Source organism: Eublepharis macularius, chromosome 10, assembly GCF_028583425.1.
Source record: "Eublepharis macularius isolate TG4126 chromosome 10, MPM_Emac_v1.0, whole genome shotgun sequence".
Classification (NCBI taxonomy): domain Eukaryota; kingdom Metazoa; phylum Chordata; class Lepidosauria; order Squamata; family Eublepharidae; genus Eublepharis; species Eublepharis macularius.
The window spans coordinates 51448075-51467322 of record NC_072799.1 but is presented as its reverse complement, the minus strand read 5'-3'; the positions used below and the strand labels follow the sequence as shown (position 1 = coordinate 51467322).

The window sequence follows — 19248 nt, the reverse complement described above, 5'->3', positions numbered from 1 at the left end:
CCCAGTAGGTGACCTTGGGTAAGCCACTCCTCTCAGCCCCAGCTCCCCAGCTGTATTGTGGGGATAATAATAATATTAACTTGTGCACAGTTCTGGGTGAGGCACTAATCTGTTTAGAAGAGTGGTATATAGGTGCAGTTATTATTATTATTTATATGATCCTTTGAAAGGGAAAGAAAGCAGCGTCCCACTGAAGAGAATGAGCCGAGCAAGTCTAAGTCAGCAACTGCAAGCCGCAGGGTCCCTCCCTAAGATCCAGAGGTTGCTCGGGTCTAGAATTAGACCGAGTCCCGCGACACCGAAGCGCTCCCCCAAGCGCCACAACCCCGAGGCTCGGGTCTCAAGGAGGGGGGTGGAGCTTAGGGAGACCAGACAGACGCGAGGGCAGGTGGGGCGCGTGACTGGCTCCTGGGAACACGAAGGCTGTTTGCTCCGGCTTCGTCCCCGCCCGATGGGACACTGGCCAAGGAGACGGGCAGCGCGCGTGCGCCCTTGGCGCCCGACGGCTGTGGGAGGGAGGCTTTTTCGTGTCTCTTTCCAGCAGCAGCAATTAGCGCTGCCCGCCGCCCGCCCCAGCTTCCGCGCGTTTGGAGCCTGTTTTAGCTTCGTTTGTTTTCTGCCCGCTCCGAGGGGCGGTGGGCAGGGAATCGCGGTACGGATGCCCGTTGCCGCCTCAGCCGAGAAAAGGGAGGCCTCTCTGTGCGCGCTTCTGCAGGGGACAGGAGGGAGCGCGGCCACCTCAGCTCCCGGCGCCTGAGCGCGCTCGGTGATTGTCTGAGCGCCCGGATGGATTAGCCGGCGCGCGTATCACCTGGGGGGGGGGCTGTAGGCAGGCAGGGGCGTGTCCTAGGTGGCTGCGCGGGGCTCTGAGCGGCTCTCGGGAGGCCAATCCGGAGGGGGCGAGTTCCCACAGGGGTTCGCCGCGCGTGGTGCCCGGGGGCTGTTGGGCAGAGGCGCCGCCGAGCCCAGCGCGCTGATAACGCGCGACCTTTACGCGTAGGCTCGAGTGCTACGTGCGGGCGGCGTTCCCGGCGCGAAGCGGAGCCGAGGGGTGCTTCCGAGCTGCGTGCCTGAGGAGACGGGCCCTTCGCCTCGGGTTTTGCGACGGGGGCGTCTTCCTGCAGCCGGAGCCTTCCAGGGGCTTGAACGCAGCAAGGCGGCGCTGCTGCAGGCTAGCGGGGAGGCTAGGCGGACCCGGCCGCCGCGAGTACCGCGGATGCTGCCTGCGGTCACCACTGCGCTCATCCTCGCGTCCCCTGCCTCGGCGGACGGCTGCTCTTCTCCGCCGAAAGCGGCTGCTCGGGGCTGAAGAGTCGCGGCGGGGATGCTGCCGCTGCCCCCTTTCCCTCCCAATGCTTCTAGCGCTGGCCAGGGCAGCTCTGGCGCGGTTCGGGGCTTAGTTGAGCGCTTGATCGGGTCTCGGGAGCCGCCTCCCGGGCTGTGCGAGATTTAAAGCAGATCAAACCCCGAAGCGAGCTCGGTGGGCTGCCGTTGTCTTGGCCGGAGCATGTGGGTGAACCCGGAGGAGGTGCTGCTGGCAAACGCCTTGTGGATCACGGAGAGGGCCAACCCTTACTTCATCCTGCAGAGGAGAAAGGGGCACGGAGGAGATGGAGGCAGCGGAGGGCTAGCTGGTAAGGACGTGCGTGTGGATGTGGAGAAAGTGTGTGTGCCTGCTCCCTTGGGAAAGATCCCCTTACATGGCCAATGTTGATCCTTCCCACTTGGATGCGGTGTTTATTTGTTCCAGGTAGGGAGCTGTGGTGGTCTGCAGTAGAATAGCAGCGGTTGAGTCCAGTGGCCAGGACTCCAATCCTGCTTTGTTATTTGTGGTTCAGACATCTAATATCTTGGTGCAGGAGCTGTGTTTTCCACAGTCGCTGTTCACTTCACATGTAAAATTTGGGTATACACAGGCCAGTCAGGCAATAAATCCTAGTCAAAAGTCTGAATATGCCTGTGCTAGTTTATCATGTGGATGGTCACATAGTCTGCATCTCAATAAAGCTGAAGAAAGGTTTGGATGCTGGTGTTTTTTTAAAAATCTACAACACCATGCAGGGACATCCAGAGGCTGGAGTTCAGTAAAAATTCCAAGCAGGTATTGCTGGAGAGTTACAGTAATATTCATCACACTTACAGAATTTGATTGCTGCAATCCTGTGCATTCTTATTTAGGAGTATGATGCATTGAACAGTGGGTCTTACTTCTTTGCCTGCAATGTAGCTGTTAGTACTTGGCAATCTTTCTCTAATTTCTCAAAAGGGGTGTGAATGTTGGTCATTAATTGTTTTAGTTTAGAGATGCAGTACTGGGAATGAAAATATAGCAACTTGCTAAGGTCACACAGCGAGTAGGACTATAAATCTCCCAAGTCCAGTTCTTTATTCATTGAAGCAGTCTGCTTCTACCTCTCACCAAGATAAAAATTAGACTAGCCATTTGGCTCATGCAAACTGGGATTGTTTCCTGAACATGTTTCTGTGACCTACGGCAATAAACAAGTGATGTGGTGAGGACCAAACTAAATTTTAACTTCCTTTTTTCAGTAGACCACATCTGTACTTGGTTGGGTTATGGAGAGCCATCCAAAGACCAAATGAATACTGAAATCTAGAACCTTAAGTTGAGTGCCTGGAATGTGTGGCACTCCTCACTTTTATGCTAAGAGATGCTCAAATAGAGATTAACATCATTTTGGAAAGCAGTGGTAAATCACCACTAGTTGAGTCATTTTGAAATTCTAGTAGGGTAGCTGTTAAAATACAGTTTGAAAGGCTGACATGCATTGTGGAAGGATCTTTTGTGGGTTCCAAAAAACTTCTGCCACATTAACAATGTGATCTTATACAGTCTTAAATACAGTCATTTCAAGGGAGTGGCAGCATAGGACTTGCTCTGTCAGTCTTTTCTTCTTATCTTAAATTTGATATCCCAGACTTCTTGCTTAATAGAATCTTTGAATACTTAGCCACAGCAGATGTGATCATGTCAGCAATGACAGTTGCTAGCCTAAGGCATCTTCTGCTTCCTTGGAACCATCAGAAATATCACCTGAGGCAAGAAAATCATATTTGTTTTTTCACATCTGCATGGCTATTTTTTTTAATGGACATGCATCGTATAATTCAGTATTGGCCTGAAGCAAAAGTCTATGATATCTGCAAATATTTAATGTTTGAGATGACCCTAAAAGCATGAAAAGCATTGAAGGGATTGGAGGAATGTTAATACAGCTTGCAGTACAATTTTATTAATTTCAGCCTTGTTGGGCAGCATGTGTGTATGCGTATTTTGTTTCAAGTGTCTTGAAAATGTTTTGTGTTTTGGTAGGGCTCTTCCTTCAACCACTGGCATTCTATATTATGATTTCTTCACAGAAAGTGGCATTTCAGTTCCTCCCCCCTTCCTGCTTTAATCATTGTGGTTTGTCATTTGTATTATACTTCCCTTGGGCAATTACCAGCATGAAAAGCGCAGAAATTAATCATAACCCCTCTTCAACTTCTGCTTCCCTCCCCTCACACTCATTATCAGCATGGATCTTTCATAACTCAAACAACTGCAACAGAACTGCATAATAGCTTATTGTAATGCTTGATTCCTGTAAAATAGGGTTTGAACAAAAATGGGTCACCGTGGATGTGTCTGCTTCAAGAAGCTGTTTCAGGCCTTTCCAAATGTGTCTTGTGGAAAACATAAGATCTCCATTGAGAGCAAGAGCTCCTCTCTTGGCTATGAAGAAAATCCATAACTGAACATTGATTCTTAAGTTGAGCATCAGCCACTAAATCCTGGTAGATCTGTATAACATGTTCATAAGATTTCTTCAAAAAATAGTATTTTTCATATCTTCCTGTAGGCCAAGAATTCAGTCCATAACTTCTCCATAACAGGATGTTTTATTGTTGAAGATTTGTTTTATCTGAAGGTTCAAATACAATGGAACCCATTTAGAGAAAGCGTGTGTGTGCGTGCGTGTGTGCGTGCGTGTGTGCGTGTGTGTGTGTGTGCGCTGTTTTTGTCCTTGGCAGTCTGGGAACATGATGTCAATTTACAAGCCAAAAGAGACCTAAAAGAGAACCCAGTTTGCCTGAGAGTGATTATTTTGCCTTAGGAAAGCCTGTAGTACTTCAGTGAAACCCATCTTGCTGTCTAAAGGGCTTGGTTGTGTCTCATTTTCAGCTACATGTAATTTCCAATTAACATTGCAAGGAGTTGATTAGATTAGAAGAAACCATATCTAGCAGATCACACACTTTGCATTTAAAAGATCACAGATTGAGTCTTTTACATTCTAACTAAAGGAGATAACAGGTAAGAAGGCGGGAGGGGGGGGACCTCTTTCTCCACAGGAGCTCCTATCAGTCAGGGTAGCCAGTAGATTAGATAGACCTGTAGTCTGATTCTGATTCATATATGTTTATGCATAGTTTGCATTTAAATACAATCCTAAGCAAGAATTACATCAATTGGTTTGAGATGTCGTAACACTGCTTAAGATTGCTCTGTTGGTGTAGAAACCTTTCATACACTTGTTTGAATCAATCTGTTCTCATTCAGTTGTGTTCATAAGCATAAGGTTCATTTTTAAAATGATGCTATATAAGTACCTACTCATGTAAGAGTGTTGTACTGTGTACTTCAAATTCTTGTTCATTCCTTTTGTTTCTCTGGATTCTGAAAGTGCCTTCAAGTACCATCAGTGGAGTTCTTGTTTGTTTGTTTGTGTGTGTGTGTGTGTGTGTGTGTGTGTGTGCGCGTGTGTTTTGTTGGAAGCTCTCAGACGCCTGAGAAGTGAGAGCCATTACTAGAGAATGAATTGTTTTGCAAAAATAAGGTTTGTGGGGTCAGCTAGATCATACCAGTATGGAGCTGTCCGTTGCAGCCTTGGTGTGTCCAGTAGTACCTTTAAGATGAACCATCTTTATTGTAACATAAGCTTTCGAGAGCCACGGCTCGCTTCATCAGATGCAACTAATTTTTGCATCCACGTTGTGGGGATTCTCCATTTCTCTGACATCCTTACCATGAATGCAGAAGCATTCACATTGGCAACAGAGCTTCCATGGAGGACTTTTATGTGGACTTTTCTCCATCAGCTACTATTTTCCCTACATCCTTTCCTCATCACGCCATTGGAGGACTTTTTTCAGGTTTAATTTTTAAAAATAATTGCTGGACATTCAGATGAACTAGTAGGTTGTGGCAGTACACAGTCATAATACTATAGGTTTCATTATTTCAGTATTATAAACTTTCATTTAAAAGTCTCTAGCCCTTTTTGTTGCAGAGATGCATAGTAGATCATGGCAATAGGTCACTGTAATGCTATAATGATCTAGCAATTACCATTTAAAAAACCAAAACAAAATCTCTCTGGTGACAACAGGGAATTAAAGTAAAGAAAATAGATCCAGAGGAGTCAGTCCTGTTAGTCTGTAGTAGCAAAGTAGAAGAGTCCAGTAACACCTTTAAGACTAACCAACTTTACTGTAGCATAAGCTTTCAAGAATCACAGTTCTCTTTGTCAGTAAAGAAAGTGGAGCTGATGTGGACAGAGGCATCAAAAATGTACATCTTCTCATCCACATAGTGTGCAAATGTGCTTTGACTGTAATCTTTCCCAAAAGATTATATCAAACCAGATTTGGTAAAGGTCAAAGCAAAGCAGGAGAAAACCCAGAAAGTGGGCAGTTACCAATGACGTCATGTGGATATTCCAAATCTTCAGTGTGGAAGCAACATTTGATGGTTCTTTATTGCTGCTGGGCTGTCTTCTAGAAACATGTAAATACAGGAAACGTGAGAACATTGTCTAAAAAGTAGTTAACACTATAAATTTATGTATGTGTTTGTTTAGCTTAAATCCTCCTCTTCTCAATTTTGTCTTCATAATGACCCTGTTAGGCTGATTGTGTGTGACTGGCCGTAGACATCCCAGCAATCTTCCATGGCAGAATGAATTATTGTCAGTGCGATGCATTTTCTGTACTTTGTGTGGAGTATGTCATGTGCAAGGGGCCATGAGTATTAGAACATATAGGTAAAGGAGATGGGCTGCTTAAGAGTTGCCCTAAAAACATGTGCGCATCCTTTTTATGTGATCTGGCCTGGAATTCTAGGCTGCTGTATTAATTTTTTGTGAAATTTTCAAGCTGTTTCTGTAAACTAGCTACTTCTCTAGTCAAGTTTTTTGTTCCCTTTTAAAATTTAGACCTTATCAGTATATCCCTGTAGAAGTTAATTGATGGACTCATGAAACATAACAATGTCTGGTCTGTGAGGTGTTTGTAGAGTTTTAGCAGCCAAGTTGGATAGATGATTCTTCCAAAAATATACCCACACTCACACACACACAAGTGAGCCCATCAGCTGCCTTGTGAGGTAATGGGAAGTGATGAGCCATAATAAAGGAACTAGAATTACTTCATCATAACCTGTTTATCTTATTCTTGGCTCTCACTCATGCAGCATAGTATGAACCAGGCCATTTCCAATTCAAATCTCAATATTTACTTGAGGAGCCCTGAGTAGCTCTAGGCAAGCTATTCTTTGGTGCAACTGCCTCAGTTGATAATATGTAGTGAGGGTGCTGGCCTCTCTTACAGGATTTTGGTATAGATTATCAAGAATGTATGTAAAATGCCTTCAGCGCTTAGGGCAATCACCCTCATTGGTGTGTGTGTGGGGATGGTCATTGCCTGAGTGTGGACCACTTATGGCTCTCAAGATAAGTTCTTCATGGCCTGGATACACATGTTTGGGCCAAAGAAGTCACGACACCAAGAACGTGGCTGCTGCAAAAAGACAGCAACTGATTCCCACATGCCGGAGAAAAAGGTAGCAGAAGGGATTCAACCATTTCAGACTGGAGGTTGAGGACTACAGAGGGGTCATGTTTAAGAAGGTTCCTGTATGTTAAATGCTCCCTGCAAATAGAAAAATTAGCACAGAAAAAGAGAGAGAGTAACACCTTTTACCCTGTTGTGCTAGTTTTTTTTTTTTTGCTTGCTGGAACATTCTAACTCCTGTTCGCCACAACTTCCTCTTATTCTCCTGTATATGCATGCCAGGCCTTAGTGCTCATTTTCCTCAGCAATGTGTTCCAGAATCTGCCTCATAGTATGACATCTCAGCGTTCTATGCCACCTCACTTCACCGCTTTCATTGACAGCTAATGATGTGATTGGTGCAGAAGTAGGGAAGAGCAAACTATTGTGAAAGTATAGCCCAAAGTAAATTTTAGTAGATATTATAAAGGGGAAACTGGATGTACAGTTGCCATATGGTTGTTATCACATCTTTTTTTTGGGATTTTAGACTCCTGTCTGTTTGCTTGTTTGTTTTTGCCTAAGAAAGATCGTGTACACTGGTGGCTCTAAACAAAACTTCGTGAGACATTGGGGTTGTTAAAGAGAAAGCCTAAACCTGTCTACTCATAAACAAATACCGAGTTATTCAATAGGGTTTACTCAAGAAAAGTGTTCTTAGGATTGCCTCCTCAGTCATTTCAGGTAGATGTAATGCATCAGTGAATTTACGAGTGAGTCAAGAACTAATTTCTGAAATTAAAACCATACGCAAGAACAAAAATCAAAACATTCATGAGAATCACAGAATTAGTAACATGCTTATTACCTATTATGACCTGGCATCCAAAGATTTATGCAAATATAGTTGATTATGCACAAATAAAATATGCAGATTTTATGTAGCCCTTCAGTTTTGAGAGCGCTCCCAAAGTGACCTTTCCTGCTTTTGTAAGATTTTAGTAAGACGTCCATATCTGAATGTGACGCATGAAGCATGTTTATTTGGCTGGTTTACTCAATGGAACTTGCTTTCATTAACAGGACCAATTTTAATGCACTTGAAACTGAAATTGTCAGTGCACAGATGACCTAATCTTTCTTGCTATAGAATTTGCTTTGAATCAATTTGTTTGCTTTTTAAGGTCACTTCTAGCTTGTACAGGAGGGGGAATTGATGATTTTGTAGATGTAAACACATGTAAATGATAAATATAAAACTTGGCATTTCAAATTTCCTCTTGACATACATCAGAGCTGCAAGCAAAACTGTAGTTTCAGGGAACTTAACTCCATCGCTTGCTTACTTTTCTTGCTTTGTAAGCATGTTGAGAGTACTTAATGTTGGGTAGGCAAACAGAATTTACAAAGATCCTCAACCATGTTGCAAGCATCTGAAATCCACTAACTAGGTGAATAATGCTCTCCTTTTGATGTGTTCATAAATAATCAGCTGGGAACGCCCCCCCCTCCCCTTTTAAGGATGCTTCTCCGTTTTTCCCTTGTAAGTGCAAAGATCTTACTCAACAGGTAAACAGCAACTCTGTTTTATCCATTTGTAATGACAGTTAAGTGACTGACTGTTGAGGCTGGTATTTCACCACCATTTTCATACAGTTCTAGTGCTGAAGTATCATGTATGGCCACAATTCAGGTGCCAGATATTACAAATTCAACTTTACTTTCCAAGCTTAAAATCTTCAAGATAACGAACAGTTCTATAAGATACTTCCTATTTTGTTTCTAGTTTTGATACCCTGGTAGAAAAATTTAATATCTTAGATTACCCTTAACTGTCCCTTGACATGCTTTGCTCTTTTGCTGAGGTCCTACTCAGGTTCAGTGTCTTACCACTTGATAAATGCTCTGATGCTGTTGCTGTGTTGCTGTGCAGTCCTCTGCACAGTGATTCCAGGCTAAGCCCATCAGTTTCAATGGGAATAGACAGGAGTGACTCTGCATAGGACTGTACTGTTAGTCTTCACCGGGCACCTCTTTCACAGCTACTGATTTAGACTTTCTAGATCTATTGCATCAGGGCTTTAGATATATTAGTATAAGGCAATGCAGTTCTGCTCTCCTTCTGAGCACTGTATTGGCAGATAAGGCATATTCCTCAAACATAAGGTGGGCAAATTACTTTCTTGTTTTTTATTATGATGTACCAAGATCAGATTGCAACCACAAGAAATAGGGAATTACTTCTTTCAATGAATGTTGAGATTCATTCAGTGTAAGTGTATTAGGTGCCTGCGACTTGCTTGCAGATTATATGACGCAAAACATTAGAATAAATATCTCTAGATTCTTGAGTATGTAGTGGAGCCATCAGCTTAGCAATCTTGCAAATTCAGGGCCTCCTACTTAGCTTTAGCTTCCTATTCAGGCTCTTTAGTTACTTCTGTAACAAAATGTCCATAATGATAATTTTACAGGATGTATAGAGGGATAGAGGAGGACAGAACTTGCCTTCGATCAGTCAGTCAGCAGATACCAGGAAAACTGTAGGTGAATTGGTGACCATTACTTTCACTACTGCTCTGCGCCTGCTTGGCCAAAGCGTTCTCTTGGGAGCCTTGGCGTTACTGTGGGAGCTGCACAGGTGTAAGCACATGCGGCTTGGAGGCAGAGAGAGGCCCTGCCTGGTAGCTGCCATGCAAGCCAAGGCTTGTGCAGTTTGAATGGCCTGAATCAGCTGCCACCAGCAATGCTGTTCTGCTCTAAATACAATCTCCCTGCTGAGAGGAAACAAGAATCTGGTCTGACTTAGCCTGAGGACAGGTAGCCTTGAGGTGGTAGCCAGTAAAAGCCAGTGGGGAAACAGCTAGGTAATGTGAAAACCAGGCTTGTTCTATCACATTTTTGCAGCTTGTGCTGCCACTGTTGTTGTAGCTCGCAATGGCTGGGGCGGCAACTCAGTTGGGAACTTGGAGAGGAGTTTGATAGATGGGTGGGCCTGGCTGGCTTGTCTTCTGGCCCTTAGCCAAGTAGAAGCTGCAACATGAAAAGTGTTTCCCATCAAGCCAGGCAGTCTGTGTATCAGACTGCCCCATTAGTAGAGGATGGAAGGAGAAAGGCTTCGTATGTGCCTGCTGTTGGACAGGGTTGCTAAGACTGGGGAAGGAGGTGGGATAGAAGCAGAGACTCCCCAACAAGGAAGTAGTAAACAGAAAGCACTTATGAGATGTGAACAAGATCTGTGACAATCTACCAATTTATTGTCTGAGCTCTGTGATGCCTTTATTGTATTTAAGAGTGGCCGTGGAGAAACCTCATATGTGTGAGTCTGCCTTTCATGTAAAACAGGAGGGAGTCTATTTTTAAATAAAACCAGAGCACGTGGGCAAGCTATCCCTGTTCTGCTGTTTGAAGCGTATTTTCCCCTGGCTCCAGTGCTGGAAGTCAGCCAGGCTGGGAGGAAAATACTGAAATCAATGAAACACAGCAAGGTATGCTTGGCCAGGAAACAGTCCATGTCCCTTCTAAGGCACAGTTCACAGAGTCTGGGCGTGTATAATGTGGGGTGACTTACAGCTTATTTTGGAGTGCAACTGCCCCCAGTTTTTTAATTTTCATTTTGTCCAGAGGGTGCGCTATTTTGGAACCAGTGTGGTATAGTGGTTAGAGTGTCGGACTAGCATCTGGGGGACCCAGGTTCAAATCTCTGCTCTGCCATGGAAGCTTGCTTGGTGACTTTGGGCCAGTCACACACTCAGCCTAACCTACCTCACAGGGTTGTTGTGAGGATAAAACAGAGGAGAGGAGAATGATGTAAGCCATTTGGGGGGCCCATTGGGGAGAAAGACGGTGTATAAATGAAATAAAGATTGAGCTTTGAGCCAGGGAATAGCATAGTGTCCCTTACAGGGCATCAACCCATGACTTTGGGGGTAATTGATCTGGCCTCGTAAAAAGCATATTGCAAAGCTTTTTAAGTATCATCAGTATTTGTGGTCTGATTTGCAAATAAGGAACTAAAAGTGAGTAAGGAATTGGTAACACTGCCGTAGACTTTTAAATTACACTGCCGTAGACTTTCACCCCAAAAGCTTGGATGAGAAAGCCCACAGTATTCCCCTTTAAGGAACCAAGTTGTATTTGAAATACAGAAAACCCCAAGCAAACCAATCTGTGAATCCAGTTTATTTTTTAAAATCTTCACTTCCTGAAAACCTCAATCCATTTTTTAATTGAGAGAGCATTGCTATGACCTTTTAAATCAATTAGAAATTATCTTAGACATACTGACAGCTTTGCACATTTCCCAGAAGCTTGATAGCATGCAAGGGCAAACGTACTATTTTCTGAAACATGAGCAAGGAACAAGACTGTCAGTTTTTAACAAAACAGGATTTTCAACAAAATAAAATGTAATAAAAAATCCTGTTATGTTAAAAAACGAAAATTGGAAAAATTATAAGCGTCTGTTATAATAAAAGGCCTTCCTTTTAACTGAACATGGATAATACTGGGTTGTGTGTCTGGTCATCCTATGCAGAATGTTTTGAGAATAACGCCTGTGAAAATCAATCAGTATGGGTTATTATGACTTGTTAGAAGTAATTGTGCCTTGCTCCACCCTTGAACTTCCATTTGTGGCTGGCTCAACTGATTGACCCTGGAGTTTTGGTAAAAATAAAAAATAAAAACTACACTAGGTAGCGCATGGTTAGGGCTGCTTACTCCTTGGATAGAGAGTGTTGGGGAAGAAATGCATTATTAAAGAATTAAGTCCTAAAGGCTTTATTTAAGATTGGGTAGTTATTATTGTAATAGCTTGCACACATGTTCAAAGATGACTGCTCATATTGGGAAAACAGCTGAGGTCTTGTTGTGATCCAAACTGAGCTTCTGCTGTAAGGACTTCCCCTTTTGGTTACTGTGCCAGGCCATTCCGCAGATGATCTAGCTGGTCTCTTTTTTTCTTGCTGGGGATAATAGAAAGAGTGGCTTTAAAAAAAAAAGTGTCTCCCTTGAAACTAGATCTTGGATATTGAAGAAATGGTGGTAACCAAAAATGTAAAATGACAGTACTGAATTACTGAAAGTTGGCCAATTGGTGGTTTAATAAAAATTATTGAATTGGTGTAAGAGCCAGACTGTTAATGAACAAATCTTACCTTTCAGACCTAGTTCTTATGTTGTTATTGTATGCTAGCACGTGGTTTCTCTGTTGATGGTAATTGAGGATACTGTGAACAAACCAAAAGTAACATTCTCATTGTTGAAACTCATAGATTATAGCATAAAATTGTATTAATCTAGGCAACATACGTAGTCTAGTATAAGTATTAGAGGCTTCAATAAATGCATGAAGAGTTCAGCTGGGCTTGTTTTGCTTTACAGAGTGCTATCAGTGTGCATGCCTTGTGTACAGATTACAATAGAAAGGTTTCCTGCCCTGAGAAGTTTACAGTCTAATATTTTATCTTTAAGGAGACAACAGTGAAAAGAATGAACAGAGAAGAATATGCTTTCATTTCAATTACACATACTTGGACTTTCCTTCTGTTTTGAAACAAAGTTGTGCCAGATGCCTTGTGGAAAAGGAAGGAAGAGAGGTGGCATCATGAAGATGATCGGGGGGGGGGGGCGGGTAGTACCAGGCAGTCAGGAAGGACAGGGTCATTTGAGGGTGCTGAAGATCTTTTTAAAAGGAATTTTGTAGAGGGAGAAGTAACAAATTGGCAGCAGTCTTCTCTCTTCTTTGCTCCTTATATCCAAAAGGCAAAGTAAGGATTTGTGCCTGTTTTACGAAGTTGATGGTATGTTGTCAATAAATGTGGAGAGGATAGAAGAGATGAAAAATTGGGAGAAAAAAATGAGAAGTCATGTCTTGGACAAATTGAGTTTAAGACTGTGATGAGACATCTGAGTGGAAATATCAGATAAGAAACTGGAGGAAAGAAGGAAGTAAAGAGTGAGTTGGATGTCATCAGTCTATAGTACCAAAAGCCATCAGATTAGATGTGGCGAATCAGGGATGATATGTAGAGAAGGGAAGCCCAACAGAAATGGAGATGGCAATGGTGAAGCAATTAAATGCGAAAGAAGAAAGAGCCAGAGAAAGTGATACCAAGAGTGAAGTTGGAGAGGAAGAATGGCAGAGGAGGTGGCATTCAAAAATTGAGATAGAATTAGATCCAGGTATTATGTGAAGAGATTGAATAGGGGTAGGGTAGATGATGTGGACAGGGAAGAGGAAAGGATTAAAGGAGGCAAAGGAACAACTTAAACAACTGAGGGAAATGGTGCGAGAGAAATCAGAACAGATAGTTCTGAAGAAGTGCAGTGCCCGAGTGGAGAGGTAGAAGGAAGGAAGCGGTGGTACAGGTTTTAATAGGGCATCAAAAGTGGGAAAGAGATGCTGAGGATTCCTAGAGTTGATGATCAGGACGGTTTAGTTGTGTTATTTAAGTTGGCAGATGGTAGTTAAGAAAAAAGAGGATGAATATATAATGGACAACATCACCCAACTCTTCTTCTGTTGTTCAGGAGTGAACAAAGAGTTGGCATTTGAACTGCATGGAACTCTGAGCAGAGACACCAGATTAAGTGTGTGAACCAGAGAGGAATGAATGTTGCACTGGGAAATTGGTAGAAGTATATCAGGAGTTAAGAACAGTAGGTAAGTAACTGCAGTCTGGCGAGTAAGTAGAATTGGTGGAGGGGAGCTTTCAGGAAACCCATTAAATGAATTGACTGCAGGTTACAGAAAGGGCAAGAGGCAGAGTATGGGGCAGGTAGACTACATGTAATGTGGAATGAGATAAAGTGATGGTCAGACAGAGGGTATTCTTCAGTGTGAGTGGGAGAGGGGGCGTTCACAAACAGCCATTATAGAGGCTCTGAGTCCTTAAGGTCTAGGAAGTACCCAGAGTATGTGTGTATGTATGCATGAATATTTATTTATTTAAATAATTATTTAATTAAAACATTTATTAGACAGCTTTCTGCCAAAGGCTCTCAAGGCAGCTTATAGTGCACTAGCTGCATCTTCCAAACCATCTTCAAGGGTAGCCCCAAGCAGAGTGCACTGCAGTAGTCCAGTCTATTTGTAACTAGGGCATAGATCACTGTGGGTAGATCTGAGTGAACCAAGAATGAATGCAGCTGATGGAGCAGCAGAATCCATCCAAAGGCAGAGATTGAAGGAAAGGAGATGGGAAGCCGCTAGATCATAAAGTTTATCAATACAGATGTTGAAATTACCAAGGAATATGGTTGTAGATGGGCCAGGAATCAAACTCTGAAATAAAGGATGAGAGGGAGCTGGTAGGGTGCTATGGGACCAATACATAATAAGCAGGGAGAATTCTACAGAATGAAAGCTGAGAAATAACAGAACGGGGATCTGTGATAGGGTTGAAACTGGCAGAACACCACAGCTGTACACAGCAATTTAAAAAGACTAGGCCAAATTATGAGGGAGTAAGCTGTCATCTGTGTTCAGCATTAGCTGTTGATGGATAACTATGGTTTGAACTCTGACTCCTTAACAGCAGATGAATGCTTTGTTTCTATCTCTCTGCTAATTTATTATTCAGCATATGAACAAACACTGAGATGCGCTGCAACTTCAGCAAGCTTTAGTGTTATGGTAATACGATTCCCGAGGCTCAAAGCCTCCTGAGGTGATAAGCTATTCACTCCATTGATTATGATGGGATTTATGCATGAATAGTGTGACTGTAAATGTGCTCGTAGGGCATAGAAGAGAGTGTTGTGAGAAAACTGGGTTCATTCTAGATTTACTTGAAGAAAAGTCACAAACTTTAGAACATCACCAGTATGGACTGTGTTTTATTTTTTGTTTGTTTATTTTTTGCCATTGACTTCCTGGGAATTAGTATCTCTCAGCCTTTGCACATTCTGGAGTCCAAGGAGACACATCATGGTGACACAACCAGTTTTTCAGGAAGTACAAGATATGGCAGGTTGTTTGTCCTTGAATGTAAAATCTTTAGCTTGAGCCAAACAATTTGTTGAAGTCTAACCAGTAAAAAAAATAGGGACTCTCTCTGACGCATAGTGAATTTTCCTCAAAGTGAAGGATGTTTGCAAACAATCACACTCAAACCATTTTAAAGGGTTCTTAACAAAACTGAAAAGGTTTTAACAAACTGAAAAGGCATTGTCCTGTGCCATTGTTTCTGTGCTTATGTTTCTGTTCTTGCTTTCATAGGTTCCTCTATTTTGCTTTATAGTGGTGCCACATGGTTAGAGGAACCTGACCTTAGAATTCAGCTGCAGACTAAAACTGAAGAGAGCCTGATTTCTTCCTGTCCTGATTCTGTCAGTGTTTGTTTCTTCCTGTCCTCCTCCTGTGCCATTAGAATGAAACCTTTCCAGTGGAATGCAGTAAATAGGCTCAGACATCGCCATGTGATGCATGTAGTCAAGCAGTATTTAACCCACAGGGCAACCTCCTCCCCTCCATACATAATCTTTAAAGTGTGCAACATTTAACCCCATTTCTTACAGGTAAGAATGCCTTTTCACTCACAAAACTTTAAAATGCACTGATGTAAAAAAAATCTTTAGAGTTCTAAAGGTGTTCTTGCAATATTGATAAAGTAGAGTGCTAGGATGGGTAGGGGAGGCCTTATAACAGAAAGAAGCAAAGATGCACACAAAATAATTCTGATGCAAAAGACACCAGATGGGTTGTTGAGGGTGGAGTAGAGATTGTTAAAGCAATGTAGAGATGAAAAGAAAGGATATCAAAGCAGGACAAGGAAATGCATTTGTTGGCACCAAGGAGTGATATATTCAATCAGGGTTGGCCAACTGGCAGTTTCTGGAATGACCTCATTTCCTTATGGAAGGGGCAACTGCCAAATTCTTCCTCAGGCCAAAGTGAAGGGGAGGTGAAATTGACAGAGCCTTTGGGGAGGCTAAGATGAAATTAACAAACTCTATGAGGATGATCTCTTTTTAAACTACTTTCCTGTAGAGATGTGAAATTGACAAAGCCTTTGGCTCTGTCTTTTAAAACTAGGCTTCCGGCTAACATTTCATCTCCCTAAACTTGAGCATCCTTGTGCAAGAGGTCTTGTGTAGAGACGCTGAACCTCAGGCAGCCTGAGTTACTCTGGTGGAACTGAACACACAGAGGCTTGAGGTTCCTATTTTACTGTGGCAATATGAGCCAGAGCCTACTTTATCAAGTGCATGAAGTTGTTGGATTCAGTTGGCAGGTACACACCCATGCACACATGGCTATGAGCAACAGAAGGTAAATGGGCAAAATGCTACACAGAAGTCCAGAAGAATCACTTTTCTATAGCCTTGGGAATATAGAGATAGAGATAGAGATACCTGCTGATATATTTTTTAGTCTTTAGGGTTCCACAAGTCTGTTTGTCATTTTGGCTGCACATTTTGCCCTAACAAGCTACCCCTGTGGAACTGTTTCTCCTCCTTTGTGCTATGGACAGTTGTATCAAATTCACCTCTGGTGGTTTGAGTTAAAAAAAAAAAAGGGGGAACATGTGGTGAAAGAGGAACATCCAAGCAAATATTTGAATACTTTTGAAACCTGCTGAGGAGAGCTTGAGAAAATATTCAGTAAAGTACTGTCTCATTGCTCAATAAAGGCTAAAGAAGGGATGTGACAAGCAAGGTCAAAGTCTCACATGGTGTTCAATTATTTATCACTCAGTGCTTTTAAATGAGTGGAGTAGAGTGTAGTTCAGTATGTTAATGCTATGCAGAGGCTGTGCCTCTTTTATTGACTGAGACTAAAACAAAGGAGAAGTGAGCTAATGGGTATGAATGGAGGGGAGAAATTGAGAGATTATTTCTAGCTAGAGAATGATGAACAGGTTCATTCTATAGAAGAGAGAGGTAACAAGTCCCTCCAGTTGTCCCTTTAGTATCAGATTGATTTGCAGGCAATTATCAGGTAATGTTTAACTTCATGCCGTAAAAAGCTTCAACTGCCATTTCTACTCATGAAACTTCGGTTTTTGAAATAGAACTTTTTTCATGAAACTCATGAAACAACTTTTTTTCTATTCAGTAGGCAGGAACTAGGGATGTGCAATTCGGGTTTGGAATTCAGCAAAAATACCAAATTTTACCTGATTTGGTAAAATTCGATATTACTGAACTTAAATCTGTATTATTAATAACAACAATAACAACAACAACATTCGATTTATATACTGCTCTTCTGGACAACTTAATGCCCACTCAGAGCAGGGCCGTTTCCACACAGCTTACCTTTTCCGGAACACAGCGAGATCTCGCACAAAATCGTGCGATAACAGCATCTTCCTGGCACAATTTCGTGCATGAAGACGCTGTGTTCCGGCAAAAGGTAAGCCATGTGGAAACAGCCCAGTTTACAAAGTGTGTTATTATTATCTTCACGACAGTTACCATGTGAGCTGGGTGGGGCTTATTTATTCAGTAAACTTTGGTGAATGTGCCAGCAATGATCCTTGCTAAAGAACAGCAAAGAAACACTGTCCTGCCTTTTTTAACCAGATGAGACGGGGAAGAAGGGAGGGGGTGAGTCATAGGCAGAAGGGGAAAGTGAGGAGGAATGAGTGGTCAATCCTTGCAGCGACTCTCCTTCTCAGGCCAATGGGATTCTCAAGAAGGAGAGCGTCTTTTTTAAACTGCTGCAAGGAGTTAAATTAGGAGGCTTGCCTCAGTCAACCCCCATTTTGCTCTGGCCTGGAGATGGAGAGACACTGCTTGCTTGCTGCTGCTGGCTGTGGGCTCTCCTGGCCTGCTTTGGACTGTGACTGGATCCTGCTTCCCAGTAAGTGGAGTGGATTCCTGGCTGCTGCCTAGTTTGAGAATTGTAGACTCATTGAGTTTTTTCTCTCTTTGGGGGGAGGGAGTTGGCCTAGTATCTGTGAGGGATAGGGGTGCGAGGGAGAAGAAAAAGGTTTTTAAAATGTTTTTTGCATTTTAAAAACCATAATAGGAATAACATTCTAAGTAAGACATTCATTTTAATTGTAGCTATTCTTCCCAACAGCGATAATTGAATTTTATCCCATCTTAGCATATCCCTTTTCTTTACAAGTCTTAATATAGTTATTTTGGAATAACATACAGCTCATATTTGACAAAGTAATATCCAAGTATTTTACCTTTTTCTCAACTTTAAACCCTGTTTTGCTCTCAAGTTTCATTTGATCTTGTATTTTCATATTTTTAGCTAGGACTTTGGTTTTCTGCTTATTAACCTTAAAACCAGCCACTACAACAAATTCTTTCAATTTAGTCATTAGAGTTTCAATTCCTTACCAAGGGTCCTCCAAAATCAACACCAAATCAGCTGCAAAGGCTCTCAGTTTGTAGTTCTCCTGTTTCATCTTAACACCTCGAATTCTCTCATCTTATGTCCCTATTCAAAACGTCAAGCATCAGTATAAATAACAAAGGTGATAATGGACAACCTTGTCTTGTGCCTCTTTGTATTCCACATGGTTTGGTTAACTCTCCATTCACGACTGCACCATCCATGCAGTCTGGGTTGTATAGATTGACTTAGTCCATTTAATAAAATTGTCCCCAAAGTCCATATCTTCCATTATCATAAACAAAAATTTCCAGTTTAAGTTGTCAAAGGCCTTCTCAGTGTCTAGGAAAATCAAAGCAAGTCTTTCATTATGTTTTTCTAAATATTCCAGAATATTCAATACTGTTCTTACATTGTCCTTTAGATGCCTCTTAGGTAGGAATCCACTTTGGTCTTCATGAATAATGTCCTGTACGATACTTTTAAGTCTTCCTGCCAAGGTAGATGCAAACAGCTTATAGTCATTATTTAATAGTGATATTGGCCTGTAGTTTCTTGTCAATGTGTGATCTTGTCCCTCATTTGGAATAAGTGTTATGTTGGCCTCTAACGAAATGGTTACTAAGGGTGAAATGAGTGCTGGTTGCAGTTAATCTGTCTTAAAGAGAAAAAAAATGTTCCCCATGAGGTTTAATGAGCTGTAGTGCCAGGGAGGGGCCTGCAGGAGTCTTGGTATGGGATGCCCTTCTTCCTGGACTACAGCTCCCAGCTGCCCTGGGCCAAGGAAGTGCGGGAAAAATAAGGGGTGGGGCAGCCTCTATAAAAAGAGATCCAGCCCATCTTGGATGATGAGTTGGATGAGGAGAGGCTTCTGCTGCTGGGTGAAACCAGGGTGCCTAGGCCCCAACGTGGAGGGCCTGGGAGGCAGCAGAAAGAAAAGAAAGGGTGAACCTTCCCTGAGACCACCAACCCCTTAAGGTAGAGTAGGGAACAGTGTGGTAGGGAAAGCAGACTGCGGTTCTCTTCCGTTTAATTTTCTGCCCTATGGGTCTACCCCTACGTGTTGTGCCTTTACCTGCTTTGTGTGCGAGTGCTCTGTATATAGTTATTGAATTATACTTTTTGAATATAATGAACCTTGTGTGGTGCTCTGATTACATAAAATCCCCCAA

General features: G+C 42.4%; 1 protein-coding gene and 1 long non-coding RNA gene across 2 annotated transcripts in view; one reads left to right on the top strand and one right to left on the bottom strand.

The window, feature by feature from the left end:
• The first annotated feature begins 887 nt into the window (after window positions 1-887).
• The window catches only part of TBC1D9 (TBC1 domain family member 9), a 67093-nt gene continuing 48732 nt past the window's right edge, over window positions 888-19248 (top strand). The window contains exon 1 of the mRNA XM_054989989.1: window positions 888-1634. Coding sequence (XP_054845964.1) covers window positions 1508-1634 — 127 coding nt within the window. The 5' untranslated portion in view covers window positions 888-1507. The remainder of the gene's footprint in view (window positions 1635-19248) is intronic.
• On the bottom strand, window positions 11556-17109 carry LOC129336702 (uncharacterized). The gene is made up of 3 exons (XR_008597736.1): window positions 17041-17109; window positions 11934-12005; window positions 11556-11741 (listed from the first exon to the last, which is right to left on the bottom strand). It is a non-coding gene; the product is annotated as an uncharacterized LOC129336702 (long non-coding RNA).